The 21,986-nt window shown below is 46.2% G+C and overlaps 1 protein-coding gene and 1 non-coding gene across 5 annotated transcripts in view; one reads left to right on the top strand and one right to left on the bottom strand.

Annotated features, from left to right (window-relative positions):
* The window catches only part of nfatc1 (nuclear factor of activated T cells 1), a 300,700-nt gene that overhangs the window by 173,436 nt on the left and 105,278 nt on the right, over positions 1-21,986 (top strand). For 2 of the 4 annotated variants that reach the window (XM_078216845.1, XM_078216843.1), the window contains exons 9-10: positions 1,760-2,452; positions 7,361-7,800. In XM_078216845.1, coding sequence (XP_078072971.1) covers positions 1,760-2,452; positions 7,361-7,428 — 761 coding nt within the window. In that variant the 3' untranslated portion in view covers positions 7,429-7,800. Of the gene's footprint in view, positions 1-1,759; positions 2,453-7,360; positions 7,801-21,986 lie in introns of those variants that run through there. The other 2 variants (XM_078216846.1, XM_078216844.1) reach the window with 1 other exon arrangement.
* trnat-agu (transfer RNA threonine (anticodon AGU)) lies at positions 6,848-6,921 on the bottom strand. Its single transcript has one exon. It is a non-coding gene; the product is annotated as a tRNA-Thr (tRNA).

The following is a 21,986-nucleotide window of genomic DNA, read 5'->3' as shown; positions in this document are numbered from 1 at the left end:
AATGTTAATGTGGAGGGCAGTGAAATGTATCAAGAAAGCTATGACACTATTTGATAAGTGTATAAAATTCTGGACACTACATTGAGGCAGGAAACATTAAGAAGGCAAAATCGCATGGGCTAAATCTTAATTTCTGCTTTCCACCCAGTGATTTATTATCTGTAAATCCAGGAGAACCTGTATATAATAAAACACTGTTGGAGCTTTCAAAGCACCAGGGTTGCTTGTCAGCAGAAAAGGGGTTGAAGAGGAAATTAGATTTGTAAATACCAATGCCTAAATCGCCACACAACGTTTTGAGCACCATTACTAAATGAGCTGTTTGTGTAGTCAATGTCTATATTTTTATTGAGGGCTGAGTCACTATCTCCCTTTGATATCTGTCCTCCTCCTGATCTCACTGAAGCCACTGTGACAGAGAGTTCTGAATCCAAACCAAACTAAACATTTCGAGCTGTTTTAAAGTGATTTTTAACTGATCACTGCACTGTCTAGTCAGTGAATGCAGCTAACATCAAGCACTAACAGAGACTGACTTAACGGGGGGAGTTTTCCCGCCCCGTCCCGCCCGCCACGGAAATCGCAGCGGGTGGGGGCCGGACCATGCAAAGGCCCATTAACCTCGGGCGGGATTTCCAGTTTTGGGGGCGAGCGTAGCTGGAAAATCCTGCCCAATGACTCAGAACAAAGAAAGGGTGAGGGGGAAAAATGAGAGGAAAATTGTGGGTTAAAAACAGATCTGAACGATCTGGATTCCATTTACGATATTTAGTATCTTGTCATTCACTTTGTAATTTTTTTTTAAGAGCGGCATGGTGGCACAGTGGTTAACCTCACAGCACCAGGAACCTGGGTTCAATTCCGGCCTTGGGTGACTGTGTGGAGTTTGCACATTCTCCCTGTGTCTGTGTGGGTTTCCTTCGGGTGCTCCGGTTTCCTCCCACAGTCCAAAGATGAGCGGGTTCGGTTGATTGGCCATGCTAAGTTGCCCCTTAGTGTCAGGGGGTTATGGGGATAAGGCCTGGGTGGGATTGTCGGTGCACGTTTGATGGGCCCAATGGCCTCCTTCTGCACTGTAGGGATTCTATGACTCGAATTGTCTTTGCTGGTTTTTTCTCATCTATTTTATATAATTGCACATTCTCCTCGTGTCTGCGTGGGTTTCCTCCGGGTGCTTCGATTTCCTCCTACAGTCCAAAGATGTGTGGGTTAGGTTGATTGGCTATGCTAAAAATTGCCCCTTAGAGTCCTGAGATGCGTAGGTTAGAGGCATTAGCGGGTAAAATATGTAGGGATATGGGGCTGGGGCCTGGGTGGGATTTGTGGTCGGTGCAGACTCGATGGGCCAAATGGCCTCTTTCTACACTGTAGGGTTTCTATGATAATGTTCAGATTTTAAAATGCTCGACACAGATAACGAAAGTGGTCGTGTGGAAGCTTTGGGTTTTAGGGTTCTGCTATAATATAGGCCTGTAAAAAATGTGTTTACACAGAGCATTTGTGGGCGTGGGTGATTCCAAAAAAAATAGTGTTTCCAATATGAGAAACAGCTGTGAGTCTCTTATGCACATGACTCATCCATTTTATTGGGTGGGAGACTGAGGCCACTGACGTACAGAGACTGATTGAGAATCGTGTTTATTTTGCTGCGTATCCCAGCCCCAGACCCAGACCCAGACCACACACACACACACACACACACACACACTTGAATATCTATCGTCTTGTTTTTTTTCCCTCTTCTTCTCTCTTCCCTCAGTTCCTGTTATAAAAACGGAGCCTACCGATGATTACGAACCTGCATTGGTCTACGGGTCGCTTGGTCAAGGGATGAACCCGGTGTCCCAGTCTTACTACGGCCAGCAGGTCATGACCCCCGAGATGACGCCGGATCCCGGCCCTTGCCTCGTCAGCAGCTTTCCCTCTTGCCAGCAGCGCAACGCAGGCCTATCGGCTTCACCCACTTCAGGCCACAAGCTGCATGAAATCACGCCCGTGTCTTACACCAAATGCATCAGCGGCCCAGCCGGCGCTCAGCTCAGCCACCAGCCGTCCGGAGCAGCGGTGCCCACCATCCAGGAAGTGCACCGGTCCGTCGTGGTGCACCCGGGCTCACCCACCCATTCTGCGCACGTCATGATGCAGCCCCAGATGAGCCAGCACCTGAACAGCAGCTGCTCCCATGGTTTCCAGCAGACTCTGTACCCCAACAGCCTTTCCCCACAAGGCCCGGTCGCTTCCCCAGAGGCCGCTTATGTGCCGCCCTTCAGCCCGACTAGCTCCACCGCCATGGGCCAACAGCCACAAGCCCCGAAGCCTCCGAGAAATGGATCTCAGCCTAGTCAGTCAATGATGCCACCAGTGCAGCAAGAAGACAGTCAGGATTTGACGCCCTTGCAGGTTACAGTAAAGCAGGAGCCTCAAGAACTGGACCAACTATACCTTGATGACGGTAGGTGCACTTTTATCACAATTTTCCCCCTCACAATGAAGTTCAAATTTGAAAATTGCCTTAATTCATTTTATTTATCACAGGAGTTAATCAATGACCGTGGTAATGGTTGCCCCCCATGTTTGTATTAATGGATTATTCTGCCACAATCTTTCACTTTGCAGTTGGTTAACATATAAAATTCACATGCGTCAGCAACAGTCTAGTTGGTACGAAAAGCAGTTAAGCAATGATAATATCTGTAGCGCTATTAAGCCCTTCAATTTTTTATGTTACTGTTCTAAATAAGATTCATTATGCATCTATTTAGTCATTTGGTAGTCATTTGGTCATGCAGAGTTTGAGTATTACTGTTGAAGCTTTTCATCTTGCACTCATCAGGACAGATACAAAAATGCCAAATTTCAAAGGGAGCATGAGAAAAAGGTGCTGATTGGCTGGCAAGTCAACTCTCATTGGCTGAGGCATTGCCAATAGAGCATGCAGCAGTGAGCTATTGTTCTGGAGAAGGGCGCAAGCCTGGACATGTTTCTTTTGCCTGCAGAGGACAGGTCACTGCAAATGAATATATATTTCTAGCTTCCAGCAAGAGCATGTGAGGCATATTGCGAGTTCAGTTGATAATCTGAGGCCTGGGACTTTTGCAACAATGGCAACCTCACTATTGTTGCAAAAATGACAGAAGATGCCCAAATTCAGAAATCCCACCCTTGAACATGGCACCTACCATTTTCAGAGGGGCAGGAATGGGCCCAGATTGGCATTCGGACATGTGCAATTGGCGGAGGCATCTGCCCATAGAAATCAGAAGCTGCCTCCACTTGTGTGATTTTGGCGTGAAAAGTGCCTGCAACCCCATGTGTGCAGGTTAGAGCTGGTAGGAGCAGGCCTGAACCTTGTGGATTCATTTGGATAGCTAAGCTACTCTTTTGGAGAGATAAGGTACCCCTTTGGATATGGTCCTGGGACACCCTGGGTAATGTTCGGTGCCGTTTTGGAGAGGTCAGTTGCCATATGGGGTTAGTAAAATTAGGCATGAATGTGCAGAAAAATTGTGTAAACTCTTTAGAACTGTGAAGCTCATTGGAAAAAACAACTGTGAAAGGTGTTAAGGTGAACTATCAAAGAGAGCTGACAGGCGGTCAAGGCATTGAAAGCTCCTGCCCTTTAACTCTGAAAAAACTGGAGTGTTAAAAAATGGGCTTGTTATTTCACTCTGTCTGTTGAGATAAGCCATGATGTGGAGATGCCGGCGTTGGACTGGGGAGGGCACAGTAAGAAGTCTCACAACATCAGGTTAAAATCCAACAGGTTTATTTGGTAGCACGAGCTTTCGGAGTGCTGCCCCTTCATCAGGTGACTTAAATAGCAACGTTAATGTGGAGGGCAGGGAGATGTATAAAGAAAGCTATGACACTATTTGATAAGTGTATAAAATTCTGGACACTACATTGAGGCAGGAAACATTAAGAAGGCAAAATCGCATGGGCTAAATCTTAATTTCTGCTTTCCATCCAGTGAGTTATTATCTGTAAATCCAGGGAAACCTGGATAGAATAAAACACTGTTGGAGCTTTCAAAGCACCAGGGTTGCTTGTGAGCAGAAAAGGGGTTGAAGAGGAAATTCCTGATGAATTTTCTGATGAAGGGGCAGCGCTCCGAAAGCTCGTGCTACCAGATAAACCTGTTGGACTTTAAGCTGGTGTTGTGAGACTTCTTACTGTTGACAAATGCTATCATTACTGTATTAGTGCTGAATGACTGATCTCGCAACCCTGCATTATGACAATAAAATGCCAGCCTTTTCACAGTTTGATTGACATCTCCAAGTGGCTATGGACTCTTTGAAGTGGGACTATGAATTCCAGAGCTTGTTTTTATGATAAATCGTGCAATTGAATAAAATGTTTGTTGTTATAAGGGATAATGTAGTTGCAGGAATGTAAACGGAGTAAATGGTTTTTTTGTGAATGAAAGTTTAAAAAAGTAAAGTCTGCAAAAGACACTTACAACTTTATTTCATTTAAGTTCTGCTCAGGGTGGCTACTAGGTGAGTTTATATGATAGGTGAAAGGGTAAAGAGTGATGGGAGGGGGGCATGGGTTCACATGAGTTGGCATAAAGTTGGCATGGGGCTATAAAGGACCAACGTGGTTGTGTGCGGGGCATAGTTTGGCATGCAGGGTGTGAGGGGTCAGGTTACTTGGAATAAGGGCATGGGTTGGCATAAAGGGGCATGTGAAGTGTATAGGATGTGAGGGCTGGGGGACTGTTTTATGTTCTTCTGTTTTTTTCTTCAAAACCTCAAAACAGTGTCAATGCAATAAGACAGAACTTGTGCCTAGCCTGCCTCCGCACTCGTTCAGGGGCTGATTTCGAGGGAGCCCAGCCACCATGGTACAAAGTCTCAGCTCCTGGGGCACTTTCTCCCAGGTTGAGCTTGCAGAGCTAAGAAATGTCCTGACTCTGCACTCCTGACCCAGGAACGAAAAATTCATACCTCAACCTCTAATGTTAAATGTGATTCTGCGATTTGGACAGCACTTGCTGAACAACCCTGAGTGTGATAAGGGTTACACTAACGATCAATTCAAGATTTTGGTGAAACCATTCAGTTTGTGCTGTCCTCTACTGTGGTTCTTGGTTGCTACATGACCAAGTCATACCGAGTGTTAGATTACCTTTAGAAAGGCCAGGAGACAACAGGGCCAGAATTCTCTGTGGGTGGGTGGGTGGGGAGCGATGGTAGGAGGGGGGGGAAGGGGGGGCGGGGAGCGGTGGTGGGAGGGGGGGGGAAAGGGGGGAGGGGGCAGTGGTGGTGGGCAGTGTAGGTAGTGGAGAAGAAGTGAATTGGGCCACAGTTCAAGATTTATTGGTATAGGGAGTCAAGCTTGGGTGGGTAGAGAGGGCTGGCATGAAATTATTAGCAGGGAGCCAGAAAAGTTCTTCATAGAATCCGATAGTGCAGAAGGGGGCCATTCGGCCCATCGAGTCTGCACTGACCACAATGGACCACCCAGGCCCTTTCCTTACAACCCCATGCACTTACTCTATACCCTAGCTAGTCCCCCTGACACTAAAGGGCAATTTAGCATGGCCAAAACACCTAACCCTCACATTGTTGGACTGTGGGAGGAAACCGGAGCACCCGGAGGACACCCACACAGACATGGGGAGAATGTGCAAACTCCACACAGTGACTGAAGCCAGGAATCAAACCTGGGTCCCCAGCGCTGTGAGGCAGCAGTGCTACCCAATTGTGCCACCGTGCCCCCTAAAGTTATTGCGTTCCTCCTGGCCAATGAAAGTGTGAAAAACGTACTTGCCCTGCTTCTGAAACGGCACACAAACCATCCAGCAAAGGACATGCTCTGTCCATTCCAGCATGAGAATTGCATCAGAGCCTTAAACCTGTCATGGGAGCCTTCTACCCGTCGAAGCTTAATGCAGCTCCTGCCTTCCAGATTCTGCACTATTTCGAAATGGCAGCGGGCAGACCGGAGATATGGCACTAAGTTTCCACACAGTGGCCTTCCGAGCACCACCATCCTGCGGAGGCAAGGGGGAGGCACAACTTGACGAGTGTCAGCCAAAAGCCACTCCATTTGGCTTCTGACTGGCAGTTCCACCGCTGCTCAGGTGATGCCGCTTTCCAGAAGGTTCTTCTCTGCAGGTCACAGTGAGATATTTTTGACCTCCCAAAAACTGGGTACCCATCTTTCCATTGCAGGGCTTGGTGTATTTTTCTGGAGCCTTGCATTCTAAGCAAGTCGCCCAACTCACTGAAGACCATTTACTCCGATTTCCCATCTGACATACTGCCTCTGGGTGACATCAGTCAAAAACACGTCACGTTCTCCGCGTGCATGGTTGATGCATGGCTCTCCCTCCCCACCACCTCCTTCTTCCCCTCCACCGTCTCATTTTCGTCACACCCAGTACTAGATGAGCAGAAATTTCCTCCAATGAAACAGTCTTTGGGTCCTTGCTTCAAAATCTGTTCCTTACAACCAACTCTTGTTTAAAGTTTAAAAGTTTAAAGTTTACTTATTAGTCATAAGTAAGGCTTACATTAACACTGCAATGAAGTTACTGTGAAAATCCCCTTGCCGCCACACTCCGGCGCCTGTTCGGATCAATGCACCTAACCAGCACATCTTTCAGAATATGGGAGGAAACTGGAGCACCCGGAGGAAACCCATGCAGACACGGGGAGAACGTGCAGACTCTGCACAGACTGTGACCCAAGCTGGGAATCGAACCCGGGTCCCTGGAGCTGTGAGGCAGCAGTGCTAACCACTGTGCCACCGTGCCACCCCAAACTGTCCATTTGGCATGAAGTTGCATCGTCGCCAACAGTTTCAATTTAAAGCCCATGCACTGGCCAATGGCTCAAGGCGCCGCTGAGATTTGAACTCAGGGTCTCCTGTTTACTAGGCAGGCGCTTTAGCCAACTAAGCTACGGCGCCAAGTTTTAACCACACAGACATGGGGTGAACGTGCAGACTCAGCAGAGACAGTGACCCAAGTCGGGAATTGAACCCGGGTCCCTGGCGCTGTGAGGCAGCAGTGCTAACCACTGTGCCACCGTGCTACCTGGTAACTATCTGAAGTTGAACGAGACCATTCACATCCACAACGTCACTGAGATCGTCTTCCTTCACCTCTGCAAAATCCCATTCGACTCTGCCTTACCTCAGCCCATCTGCTGCTGGAACCCACATATTTCTAGACTTGCCCATTATTCAGTGTTTCTCTGGTCAACCTCCCATCTTCCACCCCACAGAAACTTGAATCTGTCCAAAATGTTGCTGCCTGCATCCTAACCCATGCCCCTCTGCTTGCTAACTTACATTGACTCCAGGTCAGGCAATGCTTCAATTTTAAAATTCTTCTCCTTGTTTTCAGATCTGCCCATGGTCTTGTGCTCACTTCCTCCCCCAATCCATCACGCAAACCAGCCTCCCATCCATTGACTCTGTCTACACTTCCCGCTGCCTCGGAAAAGCAGCCAGCATAATCAAGGACCCCACCCACCCCGGGCATTCTCTCTCCCACCTTCTTCCATCGGGAAGAAGATACAAAAGTCTGAGGTCACGTACCAACCGACTCAAGAGCACTTTCTTCCCTGCTGCCATCAGACTTTTGAATGGACCTACCATATATTAAGCTGATCTTTCTCTCCACCCTAGTTATGACTGTAACACCACATTCTGTACTCTCTCCTTTCCTTCTCTCCTATGTACTCTATGAACTATATGTTTTGTTTGTATAGCGTGCAAGAGACAATACTTTGCACTGTATCCCAATACATGTGACAATAATAAATCAAATCAAATCAATCTCTGAACCACGCTCCTCCTAACTGAACAAATCCACCGACCCCCCTACTCCAGCTGAACCAGCCTTTGTGGTCTCAATTCTAGCCTCTGGTACATCAATGCTTTTAATCACCCGACCTTTGGTGGGGCCCTGCCTCCAGCTACCTGGGCCCTAAGCTCTGTAATTCCCTCTCTAAACCTCTCAATCTCTCTACCTCTCCTTCTTTAAGACACATCTTAAAATTGACATCTATTCCCGCATTTTTGGTTATCATGTTTGTTTGATATTGCTCCTGTGAGCAGCATGGAACATTATCCCACTTTGGAGGCGCTATATAAATGTAAATTCTTGTTGTTCATCTGTTCAACCTGCCCTCGGTATCTAGCTAAATCATTCAACATTGAAAATGCCAAGTTCCTTTTATAATCACCTGTGGGACCAGGTTTCAGTGCTACATTATAGACAGTACCACTGAATAGAAAGAAACCTGTTCTTAGTTTTAAGCGATAGTTGTTGTATTGCTTGTAAACACTCACTGTTTTGTCAATTGATGACTCCCTTGCATCTTATCATCACTGATTATCTGTGTGGATGAGTGATACAGCTTACAATTTGTATGTCTCTCTGATAAACTGCTATTGAAATACCAGTCATCAAACCTAGGTATGTAAATTTTATTTATCTTTTCTTCTGGGAGATCCCCCTCCACCTGATGCGCAATTTTGATAGCAATGCACATTATTTGCCTTACCTTTCTTTGCGACGCCAATTGCAGTAATCTGGTGCGCAAAATTCCAATGCGTTCCATCCATTTTCTGGGCGCTGCCTTGGAGCTTGGAGGTTCAAACTTGCGTCCACAATTTGAGTTGCACTGGACGCCACATTGGTGGAGATGTGCGCAGTGAAATGTCTGTCCGAGGTATGCTGAGTGCACTGATTTAATGCCAGTAGTACATTTTGGAATTTAGCACTCCAGCTTTGGTTAAGAAAGCCCACCAACGCCTCTACTTTCTCAGAAGATTAAGGACATTTGGCATGCCAGCTACGACTCTCACCAATGTTTACAGGTGCACCATAGAAAGCATTCTTCCTGGTTGTATCACAGTTTGGTATGGCTCCTGCTCTGCCCAAGATAGCAAGAAAATACAAAGGGTCATGAATGAATGAAGCCCAGTCCATCACGCAAACCAGCCTCCCATCCATTGGCTCCGTCTAGACTTCCCGCTGCCTCGGAAAAGCAGCCAGCATAATCAAAGACCCCACACACCCTGGACATACTCTCTTCCACTTTCTTTCGTCGGGAAAAAGATACAAAGATCTGAGGTCACGTAACAACCAACTCAAGACAGCTTCTTCCCTGCTGCCATCAGACTTTTGAATGGACCTACCTCGCACTAAGTTGATCTTTCTCTATTCCCTAGCTATGACTGTAACACTACATTCTGCACTCTCTCGTTTCCTTCTCAATGGTCTGATGTTGCAGATGTATAGAACGTTGGTTCGGCCGCATTTGGAATACTGCGTCCAGTTCTGGTCGCCACACTACCAGAAGGACGTGGAGGCTTTGGAGAGAGTACAGAGGAGGTTTACCAGGATGTTGCCTGGTATGGAGGGGCTTGGTTATGAGGAGAGATTGGGGAAACTGGGGTTGTTCTCCTTGGAAAGACGGAGGATGCGGGGAGACTTAATAGAGGTGTATAAAATTATGAAAGGCATAGATAGGGTGAACGGTGGGAAGCTTTTCCCCGGGTCGGTGGTGACGTTCACGAGGGGTCATAGGTTCAAGGTGAGGGGGGGGAGGTTTAACACAGATATCAGAAGGACATATTTCACACAGAGGGTCGTGGGGGCCTGGAATGTGTTGCCGGGCAAGGTGGTGGAGGCGGACACACTGGGAACGTTTAAGACTTATCTAGACAGCTATATGAAGGGAGTGGGAATGGAGGGATACAAAAGAGTGGTCTAGTTTGGACCAGGGAGCGGCGCGGGCTAATTGTTCCTTGTTTCTCGTTTCAAGGCTTCATTCTATGATCATCTTGCTGGTGCCAGTACAGAGCGAGACTGCGGATAGTTGGGAACCTGTCTCAGGGGCAGGGAATTCATATGGTGTTCGTGGAAGTGGAAATGACTAGGGTTGGGAAGCATTTTCCGATCAGGGCCATTGTGATCTCCTGGACTCGTTTCGATCGCCTCAGGGGGTCGGAGAGGAATTTCCCAGATTTTTTTTTTCCCCATATTGGCCCTGGGGTTTTTCACTCTGGGTTTTCGCCTCTCCCTGGAGATCACAAGGTCTGGAATGGGGGGGTGGGGGTGAGTTAATAGGTTGTAATGAAGAAAGCATCGTAGCTGTGAGGGACAGCTCGGTGGATAGGATATTGGTATGTAGATAGGCTGGAAAATTGGGCGGGGATCCTGGATTCAGGATTCAATCCTGGACCGGGGAGCGGCGCGGGCTTGGAGGGCCGAAGGGCCTGTTCCTGTGCTGTATTGTTCTTTGTTCTTTGTTCTTTGAATGGTATGTTTTGTCTGTACAGCGCACAAGGAACAATACTTTTCACTGTATCCCATTACATGTGACAATAATAAATCAAATCAAATCAGCTAATGCCCTCTCTTAATCACACATGGCTAAACACAATGTCAGCGGCAGGAAGGACCGCCCCTTCCCCACCACCATTAACTATATTCAGATTAGTTGCTGATTGATTCCCCCTGGCTGGTGCTACAATTGTACAAGAGTTTGGTGTTTTCTTGGGTTCTTTAATGTTGCTGAAATCTACAGGGAGTGTGGTGCTGAAGGACATTGTCCTGATTTCAACGTTCCTGCAAAGAAAAATCAATTGCTCGCTAACATGGATGCAGTGGTAGACCTTCCCCGAGGAACATGGTGTGACTTGGAGACTGAGCAGGATCTGCTGCTGGAAGACAATGGTGGAAAGGGACAGGAGGCCAGATCCACCCAGCATGTTCAGGGAGCAGTTCTGCTATCTGAACCAGAGAATCATAGAATCCTACAGTGCAGAAGGAGGCCACTCAGCCCATCGAGTCTGCACCGACCACAATCCCGCCTAGTCCCCAGCCCCATAACCTCTCACATTGAGCCTAGCCAGGCCCCCTGACACTAAGGGGAAATTTAGCATGGCCGGTCCACCTAACCCACACGTCTTTGGACTGTGGGAGGAAACCAGAGCACCCGGAGGAAACCCACGCAGACACTGGGAGAACGTGCAGACTCCACACAGACAGTGACCCAAGTCGGGAATCTACCCGAGGTCCCTGATGCTGTGAGGCAGCAGTGCTAACCACTGTGCCACCGTGCCGCCCAAGGGGGAAACAGATTGGAATCTGGGTAGGAATTCTCCGGCTGTTCATGCCCCGTTGCTGCTGTAAGCGAGGACAGAGGATTTGGTGCTCAGTGGGACCAGAGAATCCTGCCAGCGTGAATGGCTGAAAAATTCGGCTACTGTTGTCTTCTGCAGCCTCCACTGTGACCTCAGAGCAGGGCAAGTATGGCATTGCCAATGGCTGTGAAAGTGACCATATGCTTGATGCATCTGGCCCCTTCCAGGCCGGAGCTGGGCATACTTGCAACATCTCAGTTTCTTTTCCCTGAGGAAGGTCATTGACGTACCAGATTCCCAAGGGAAATTGGGGATGGGCAACAAATACTGGCCTAGCCAGCAACGCCCACATCCCATGAAAGAATGAATTTTTTAAAAACTACAAAGCGAGCTAACTATATTTCGTTCTCTCTTGCCAGAGACAAGCAGATGGAGAGAGTACGTGGCTTTGTGAGGTTTACAGGTTTCTCCGTGATGCAGGGTGCCGTAGACGATATGCACCACGCATTGCGGGTGCCACATGTCCACTCTGAGATGTGTCGTAAACAGAAGGGATTGCATTCCCTCAAAGTCCAGCTGATGTGACCACACACACACACACACACACGCATACACACACACACACATACACACACACACACACGCATACACATACGCACACACACACGCACACACACGCACACACACACACACATGCATACACACACACACACACGGCAGCTCAATGCCCAGTGTCCTGGCAGCCGTCTGTATGCCTTCAATCTTTGGTAGTCCTCTGTGCCATCTGCATGTGAGCCTGCACGGGCAAACCAAAGGGTGGCTACTGGAAAGACAGAGCTAAGCACTGCTGCCTCACAGCTCCAGGGACCTCAGTTCGTTTCCCGGCCTCGGGTCTGTGCGGAGTCTGCACATTCTCCCCGTGTCTGCATGGGTTTCCTCCCACACTCCAAAAATGTGCGGTTTAGGTTGATTGGCCAGGCTAAATTGCCCCTTAGTGTCCTGGGATGCATAGGTTAGAGGGATTAGCGGGGTAAATATGAGGGGTGACGGGGATAGGGCCTGGATGGGATTGTTGCCGGTGCAGACTCAATGGGCCGAATGGCCTCCTTCTGCACTGTAGGGATTCTATGAAGACGCGAGTTAAACGCTGATGAGGAGGTTGATGACTCTGCTCCACAGGTGGGCAGGATGCACAAAATCTCCTCTGCGTGCTACTTGCTTCAGACGTTTTCAGTTTTAATCCCCATCCACTTTTATTTTGTAACTTCGTACACCAACATTTCTATTTGCTTTATTTTGTTTGCACACTTCCCTTGAATTCTGCCGTCCCCAGTTTGACATCATCCACCACCCTTCGCAGGGATCCACTTTCTTCCAACCCTGTTTTGTCCCGAGTAGTTTCCTCTGCTAACTTATTTGCCTGTGATATGTTTGGCAAGCGATCTTAATGTTATTGACTGGAGCCAGTGCTTGAAGGCAATCCGAAATTTCCACAGCAAAACTACTGCTCAGTTCAGGCTGACTAGCCAATTGTCAGTTTTTCCGTTTCTCTTCTCTTGCCAGCACGGAGTTTTTCTTGAAGTTAGCAGAGCACAGTCCACTTCTATTAGTTCGGTGAATCTTCTAAGAGCAATAGGAAAATTATTTTCTCGGAAAAATATTGAATTATTCCATCAGTCAAATAAAGCTATCTTAATTTTTAAAATGAAGTATTTCTTGCTCACACAGATTTGAATTAACAAACCATTCAAATCAAACAATTTCAACCAATGTTACGATCGTGGTAAAGACCAGTACTTTCTGTTTAAAATCCAAAATCCTAATTATTTACTTCAAGAATGAAGCTGGGGGAATCCACGGTTTGAAACAGAAGAATTCCTCCTATACAAGAGTCAAGCAAAGCAAACATTAGATGCAACCAACCTCAGATCCACAGACATGGTCTTCACCAAGAATGGCACCTGTCCGCAGAACATCCTCAACTCTTTCTGGTTGGCATGGATCCACCGCCAATACTCTCTTCAATTCGTAGAAACGGTGGCCGCAACTTATCCTCAGCTCCTGGATGCCAGCCTCTGTCTTCTTCTGTTTGCCTGTATTGCACCACTGGAATCATAAGCTCCTACTACCGAGATTGGATGGCTCTGGGACTTTTTATGTAGCCTCAACCAGTTTCAGTCTCCGCAGAAGTTTTGGTTTTCAATCTCAGTTTTAGTTCTCATTTCTTTAGAAACTGGGTGGGTCAGTTGCTTTTCTGTGTTTCCTTTTGCGGTTACCCTTCTCTTTTCCATCTCAAGAAGTACCAGCTACAGGGGAGGTAGTGAACTAGTAATCCAGAGACCCAGGACAAGGTCTGGGTTCAAATCCCACCACGGCAGATGGTGAAATTTGAATTCAATAAAAGAAAATCTGGAATTAAGAGTCTAATGGTGACCACGAAACCATTGTCAATTGTTGTAAAAACACAACTGGTTCATTCATGTCCTTCAGGGAAGGAAACCTGCTGTCCTTACCTGGTCTGGCCTACATGAGACTCCAGATCCACAGCAATGTGGTTGACTCTGAACTACCCTTTGAAATGGAGGGCAGTTAGGGATGGACAATAAATGCTGGCCCAGCCTGCGATGCCCACATCCTGTAATTAAAAAAAAAATACTGATTCCATCACACAGGGATGTAGACTATAGATAATGGCTACTTACTGGATGTCAAAGAAGTCCAAAGCCTGGTTGGATTGGTCATGGTATATATCCCCTTAGTGTCAGGGGGATTCGCAGGGTAAATATGTAGGGTTACGGGGAAAAGGCCTGGGTGGGATTGTTGTTGGTGTCGTATCAATAGGCAAAATGGCCTCCTTCTGCACTATAGAGATTCTATGATTCTATGATATTTAAAAGGCCAGCCTTGGTACTCTGGGATTTTGTCCCAGTATTTTCTTAAACATTACGCCCTTCAGCCCCTCATACCCACTCAATGCCCCACTACCCATATTGGATTGCAGGTTAGGGTGGTAGATGGCAAGCATGAACAGAATGCAAATGTGACATTTGTACTTAAAGTGAATAGATCAGAACATTGCAGCATCATCAGTTACTAACTCTTACAGGATACGTTGCGTTTGGCGAAATGGAGATGGTTATTGGTATGAACCATAATAGTCAAATGGTAAAGCCAGCCTTGAAATTTACATATGATACTTATTAAATCAGAAACCTGAAATTGAAACCTGCCCTTTAGAAAGATCATGGCAATTGTTGGAATGTTGGTAAATGTTATTGCCTGTTTGTTGCCAGACAGAATGCTGCAGGCTGCCTGTTGACAGTATCTAAAGGCTGGTTTTGCTCCTGGGTTTGCCAGGCTCGATGATAAGAGCAATATTGTGACCAATTACACTACTGTAGCAATCGGTCATAGTTTCTGCTTTGTGCCTCAGCTTTGACAGCCCTTGGGCCATAGTTTCCTGGCTCCCCAGCATCAGATTTGGAGGACACCCCAAATGATGCGCTGGGGAATCGCTCATGGAAGTTCCCACATAAGGGTTCACCTGACAAATTTCCAAAAGGATTAGCTTCCCCTGGACAATTGTGTTGGGGATCAGAACCATCTGACAAAGCGATTTAAATCACTAACTTTGGATGCTTCTGCCAGTTTTGCCCTCATAGTTACTCTGAGGGAGTCAGAAGGAAAAAAAAAGCACTTTTAACTTCAGAGTAACTATTTTAATCGCCCCCAGATTGAGCTCCACTGGAGTCCTGGGTGCTCTTCACTTCTTCAGTCGCACCTGGTCTGAGTTAGGAAGGTCGGGCTAGATGGGCGCTTTCCATTTTAACTACAGGTAAGTTGCTAAACTGGCAATACTTGCTGATTGCCACTCCCAGGAAGGCACAAGTCCTTTTTTGGGTTATATTAAGCAATCAGCAAAAGTTCAAGCACTAAGCTAGATTCTAATGGCCAACATTTACAGTGAAATCTGTGAGGTAACCAAAACTGCGCCTGCCCAATATCCTCGCCAACTACAGCCCTCGCACTCCGGACATTCTCTCTTCCACCTTCTTCCTTCGGGAAAAAGATACAAAAGTCTGAGGACACATACCAACTGATTCAAGAACAGCTTCTTCCCTGTTGTCAAGAGACTTTTGAATGGACCTACCTCGCATTAAGTTGATCTTTCTCTACACCCGAGCTATGACTGTAACATTACATTCTGCACCCTCTCCTTTCCTTCTCTATGAACCGAATGCTTTATCTGTATAGCGCACAAGAAACAATGCTTTTCACTGTATCCCAATACACGTGACAATAATAAATCAAATCAAATCGAATCAAACTCAGGGTTTGGTTTGAGTAGGTTTGGTTCTGAAACAAAAGCACTTCCTCCATTTTCCACAGCTGTACATCAGGCCCTGTGAATACAACACAATTTCCCACTAACCCTACCTTAACCTCGTTCACACTGGTGAAATATCAAACATCCCAATTTGAATCTTTAACCGTGTCGGGCGCATGTACGTATGAGGTGTGTTGTTGTCAGTTCCACATCTTTGCCATGGCGGTGAAGCTTTGAGGGAGAATGGCACCCCCTTTGGCTGATCTTAGTATACTCTATCTGGCCTGTGTGTGGTCCCAACGCATGTTATTTACGCTGAGATTGCGGTGCTCATATTTTAATGAGTTGATCTTTCATCATGCCACGTGGCCAACCCAGACACATACAGGAACTGAAGGGGACATTTCAGAAGGTGGTGAGTTCAAGCCCCACTTCAGGACTTGGGCACAAAATTGAGGCTGACACTCCAGTGTAGTACTTTCAAAGTTAAGACATGTTTCCAACATCGCAACAGTGACTGCACTCCAAATGTACTTGGCTGTAAGATTCTTTGGGATATATGATGTAATTGCAAAGTCTTTTTTTTTAACTTTGACCATTATTCCCTTCGAATAAGGCTTGAATCCTACCAGCCTTGCATTGGTGAACTTACTCTTATCAATCTTATCTAGTGTTACCAGTGAAGCTAATAATGCGATCCAGACACAATTGTGACAGGACTTTGCAAATACGGCATGCACGCAAGCTATGTCCCTGTGTGGCCCAATTTTACACAGATGTTCAATTGTCAACTGGCAAAGGAATGTAGTATACACATTTTAATCATTCACATGCAAACACCACCAGAGATCCTACCTTACAATTTGCAATGTAATAATGCTTCAATTTCACTTACAAAATTGAGACAATTTTCCTTATTTTTCACGAATAGCAGGGTGGACAACAATGCAAAAAAAATTCTTACTAAAGACTTTTAATTGAGAAGCCAAGTAAAATAACTCAACTTTTTTGCAGGAAGATGTCATGTGTTCAGCTCTTCACCAGAGTTGAGTTGAGTTCAGTTTTGTGTGGGATTTTGTGGTTTTGTTCTGAGCTGACTCTTTATTGGGAAGACTCATTGACGGAGACCTGACCCTGCAACAGGAATTCCAAAGTTTGTGTGCAACGGCAGGTCTATGGTTCAGTGGCTTAAATTACTCAAGCACATCAAATGCGAAATTAATATTAACCCCTTCTGGACCCCACTAAAAATACACCAACTATTTTTTTAAAAATCTGTTTGGATTTCCGATCTTACAGTTAAGAGTCCAGATCAGTGAAGCCTACCTAGCTCCCTCTGTCCTCACCTGTCAGACTCTCTGGGCACTATCCTAATTATAACTTTCTGTTAGGTACCCATCTGCATTACCTTCCTTAGGTGGTGAGGGGCAGTGGGCAAAGGAATTTCCTGCAATAGTTCTTGATGCCAAGCCGTTCACTAAAATAGGGCACATCTTTAAAAGTTTGTTTGCAAAGTGTGCCTTCCTGCAACAACATCTTGAGTTTATGTAGCATCCCAAGGAGCATTTCCAAACAAAATTTGACACCGGGCCACAAAAGGAAATATTAAGACAGGTGATCAAAAGGTTTTTAGTCAGAGGTAGATTTGAAGGAACACCTTAAAGGAGGAGAGAGAGAAGCAGAGGGGGGATTTCTGTGCTTAATGCCTATAGCAGTCCATTCTTCAAGGTAAAAGCAAATCACTGCGGAAGCTGGAATCTGAAACCAAAAGATAAAATGCTGGAAAATCTCAGCATCTGTAAGGAGAAAAAAGAACTGACGTTTCAAGATCAGATGACCCTTTGTCAAAACTCTTCATGTGGTGGCGCATGGTAGTGTAGCTTTCAGGATGCAGCGAGAACAGCAGTTCGAAGAACGTTGTATATCCTGGAGGTCACTGTAATCCTGCAGGTTACAGGTACCTCCAGGATATACAACCTTACAGCATTTTTTATGGTATCAGCAATGGTAGCCCTGAAACTATTGAATTATCATTAAAAGCCCATTTGGTTCACTAATACTCTTTCAGGGGAACAAATCTTCCTGCTTACTCGGTTCACAATAGGTCTTTACCAGGTGTACAAATCATGAGGAGGGTAGACAGGAAAGACGTTTCTCCGAGCTAAGGGGCGAATCACCAGAGGGCATAGATTTAATGTGATTGGTAGAAGGATTAGAGGGGACATGAGGGAAAACATCTTCACCCAGAAGGTGGTGTGTCTGGAATTCACTGCCTCAGTTGGTGGTTGAGGCTGAAACACTCAGCCTGTGGATTCCACGTTGGCACAGTGGTTAGCACTGCTGCCTCACAGTACCAGGGACCCAGGTTCGATTCCCAGCTTGGGTCACCATGCAGAGTTTGCACGTTCTCTCCATGTCTGCGTGGGTTTCCTCCAGGTGCTCCGGTTTACTTAAGAATATAGTTACCATGTATAGTCAGAAAATTAGCAAGAACTTTTATCAATTACAAGCAAGAAACAAAACAAACACTTAATGAATATCTCTAACGTGTTAGCCTCACTAACCTGGTGGAGTTTTTTGAAGAAGTGACGAGAATGGTTGACGAGGGAAGGGCCGTGGATGTCGTCTATATGGACTTTAGTAAAGCGTTTGACAAAGTCCCTCATGGTAGGTTGGTGCAAAAGGTTGGATCTCATGGGATAAAGGGGGAGGTGGCTAGATGGGTGGAGAACTGGCTTGGTCACAGAAGACAGAGGGTGGTAGTGGAAGGGTCTTTTTCCGGCTGGATGCCTGTGATTAGTGGTGTTCCGCAGGGCTCTGTATTGGGACCTCTGCTGTTCGTGATTTATATAAACGATCTGGAAGAAGGTGTAACTGGGGTGATCAGTATGTTTGCGGACGACATGAAAATGGCTGGACTTGCAGATAGTGAGGAACATTGTCAGAGGCTACAGAAGGACATAGATAGGCTGGAAATTTGGGCAAAGAAATGGCAGATGGAGTTCAATCCAGATAAATGTGAAGTGATGCATTTTGGTAGAACTAACGTACGGGGGAGCTATACGATAAATGGCAGAACCATAAAGGGTGTAGATACGCAGAGGGATCTGGGTGTGCAAGTCCACAGATCCTTGAAGGTGACGTCACAGGTGGAGAAGGTAGTGAATAAGGCATTTGGCATGCTTGCCTTTATAGGACAGGGCATAGAGTATAAAAGTTGGGGTCTGATGTTGCAGTTGTATAGAACGTTGGTTCGGCCGCATTTGGAATACTGCGCCCAGTTCTGGTCGTCACACTACCAGAAGGACGTGGAGGCTTTAGAGAGAGTGCAGAGGAGGTTTACCAGGATGCTGCCTGGTATGGAAGGGCTTAATTATGAGGAGAGATTGGGTAAACTGGGGTTGTTCTCACTGGAAAGACAGAGGATGAGGGGTGACCTAATAGAGGTGTACAAAATTATGAAAGGCATAGATAGGGTGAACGGTGGGAAGCTTTTTCCCAGATCGGTGGTGACGTTCACGAGGGGTCATAGGTTCAAGGTGAGGGGGGGTTGGTTTAACACGGATATCAGAAGGACGTATTTTACACAGAGGGTGGTGGGGGCCTGGAATGCGCTGCCGGACAAGGTGGTGGAGGCGGACACACTGGGAACATTTAAGACTTATCTAGATAGCCACATGAACGGAGTGGGAATGGAGGGATACAAAAGAATGGTCTAGTTTGGACCATAGACATAGAACAGTACAGCACAGAACAGGCCCTTCGGCCCACGATGTTGTGCCGAGCTTTATCTGAAACCAAGATCAAGCTATCCCACTCCCTATCATCCTGGTGTGCTCCATGTGCCTATCCAATAACCGCTTAAATGTTTCTAAAGTGTCTGACTCCACTATCACTGCAGGCAGTCCATTCCACACCCCAACCACTCTCTGCGTAAAGAACCTACCTCTGATATCCGTCCTGTATCTCCCACCACGAACCCTATAGTTATGCCCCCTTGTAATAGCTCCATCCACCCGAGGAAATAGTCTTTGAACGTTCACTCTATCTATCCCCTTCATCATTTTATACACCTCTATTAAATCTCCCCTCAGCCTCCTCCGCTCCAGAGAGAACAGCCCTAGCTCCCTCAACCTTTCCTCATATGACCTACCCTCCAAACCAGGCAGCATCCTGGTAAATCTCCTCTGCACTCTTTCCAGCGCTTCCACATCCTTCTTATAGTGAGGTGACCAGAACTGCACACAATATTCCAAATGTGGTCTCACCAAGGTCCTGTACAGTTGCAGCATAACCCCACGGCTCTTAAACTCCAACCCCCTGTTAATAAAAGCTAACACACTATAGGCCTTCTTCACAGCTCTATCCACTTGACTGGCAACCTTTAGAGATCTGTGGATATGGACCCCAAGATCTCTCTGTTCCTCCACAGTCTTCAGAACCCTACCTTTGACCCTGTAATCCACATTTAAATTAGTCCTACCAAAATGAATCACCTCACATTTATCAGGGTTAAACTCCATTTGCCATTTTTCAGCCCAGCTTTGCATCCTATCTATGTCTCTTTGCAGCCTACAACAGCCCTCCACCTCATCCACTACTCCACCAATCTTGGTGTCATCAGCAAATTTACTGATCCACCCTTCAGCCCCCTCCTCTAAGTCATTAATAAAAATCACAAAGAGCAGAGGACCAAGCACTGATCCCTGCGGCACACCGCTAGCAACCTGCCTCCAATCCGAAAATTTTCCATCGACCACCACCCTCTGTCTTCGGTCAGACAGCCAGTTACCTATCCAATCGGCCAACTTTCCCTCTATCCCACATCTCCTCACTTTCATCATAAGCCGACCATGGGGGACCTTATCAAACGCCTTACTAAAATCCATGTATATGACATCAACTGCCCTACCTTCATCAACACACCAGGGAGCGGTGCGGGCTTGGAGGGCCGAAGGGCCTGTTCCTGTGCTGTATTGTTCTTTGTTTGTTCTTTGTGTTCCAATTGAAACCAAAATCCAACAATCAAAACCCATTTAACAGGTTTATCACTGCACAGGCTAAAGCTCACTTAATGCTGGAATTAAGGTTCCCTGGGTTGAATGCTGATTTCAAATGATCTTGAAAACTCAGAGCAGCCTGCAGTCTTCAAAACATCAAAATACAGATTCTTTACTGCCGCTTGGCAATAAGATGTGCTTTCAGCTAACTGGCAAAACTTTCAAAATAAAAACAGAGAGACTTCTTTCAGCTTCTAACACTGCAGCCAAAACAAAACTAAAAACAACACCTTGTCACATGACCAGCACACTTTTTTTCTCCTCTCACCAATGACATAATCTAAAGCTGTGAGCTGCAGAGATCATGATTTTAAAAAATCTCTCAAAGGGACACTAATGTCACAAGCTTCCTGCCTTGGTCTTACCCCTCCCACTATGGTATCTTCAAAAGTAAAATCCTTGATCCTTCCCAGTTGCCTCCTGCCAGAAGTTCCTAATCTAAAGATTATTATCCTCAATTTTGTTCCCTAAATAAATTCCACTTATGACTTCACTCCATTCTCGATCACTTTCTGATTGCTGCAGTGGGTTTATCAGTTTGCTTTTGGGTATGGGCAGCACGGTGGCACAGTGGTTAGCACTGCTGCCTCAGAGCATCAGGGACCTGGGTTCGATTCTGGCCTTGGGTCACTGTCTGTGTGGAGTTTGCACATTCTCCCTGTGTCTGCGTGGGTTTCCTCCCAGTGCTCCGGTTTCCTCTCACACTCCAAAGATGTGCACGTTAGCTGGATTGGCCGTGCTAAATTGCCCCTCAGTGTCCAAAGATGTGCAGGTTAGATGGATTAGCCATGGTAAATGCGCAGGGTTACGGAGATAGGTATAGATACGGATTTGGGTATCATGCTCTGTCGGAGAGTCAGTGCAGGATCGATGGGTCAACTGGCCTCCTTCTGCACTGTCGGGATTCTATGGATAAATCTTTGCCATGTGCTTCGATATATGTATTGAGAATCAGTCACTAACGTTCCTGGGCTTCATCGTCAGAGGAACTCCACTGTTTTGCATTTGCGCAGTGCATGCTAACATCTTGTAGCAAGTTGTGTTCGTTACGTCTGAAGAATTAATTCTAGTTGACAGTATGGCTATTTATTCATTTTGTGATGAGCTGCAGTTCTCTTGGTTTAAAACAGGATGATTGAGTATATTCAGTATACTTAAGTCAATGTATAAGCATTAACCAATTACTTTACTTCGGAGTTAATCCAAACTACATTTTATTCATAAATATATACAGATATTAAGATATACTTTCTGTAATCCCCATTGTAAATACCAAATTCTTTTCTAACATGCAATGATGTTCTGCAATACCCAGCCATGGCTGTGCATTATCTGAAATGGATTAATAATCCTCTGGGACTTTCGGAAGGGTAGACATTGAAAAGATGTTTTCATTTGTGAGGGAGCTCAAACTTAGAGGCCAAAAATAGATCGAGTAAGGGATTCAGGAGAAACCTCTGCCCCAGCAGTGTTCCTATAGCACA

The sequence above is a fragment of the Mustelus asterias genome, chromosome 7, assembly GCF_964213995.1.
Source record: "Mustelus asterias chromosome 7, sMusAst1.hap1.1, whole genome shotgun sequence".
In the NCBI taxonomy this organism is placed as follows: Eukaryota; Metazoa; Chordata; class Chondrichthyes; order Carcharhiniformes; family Triakidae; genus Mustelus; species Mustelus asterias.
The sequence above is the reverse complement of the archived record's forward strand: the minus strand, read 5'-3'. Positions and strand labels throughout refer to the sequence as shown.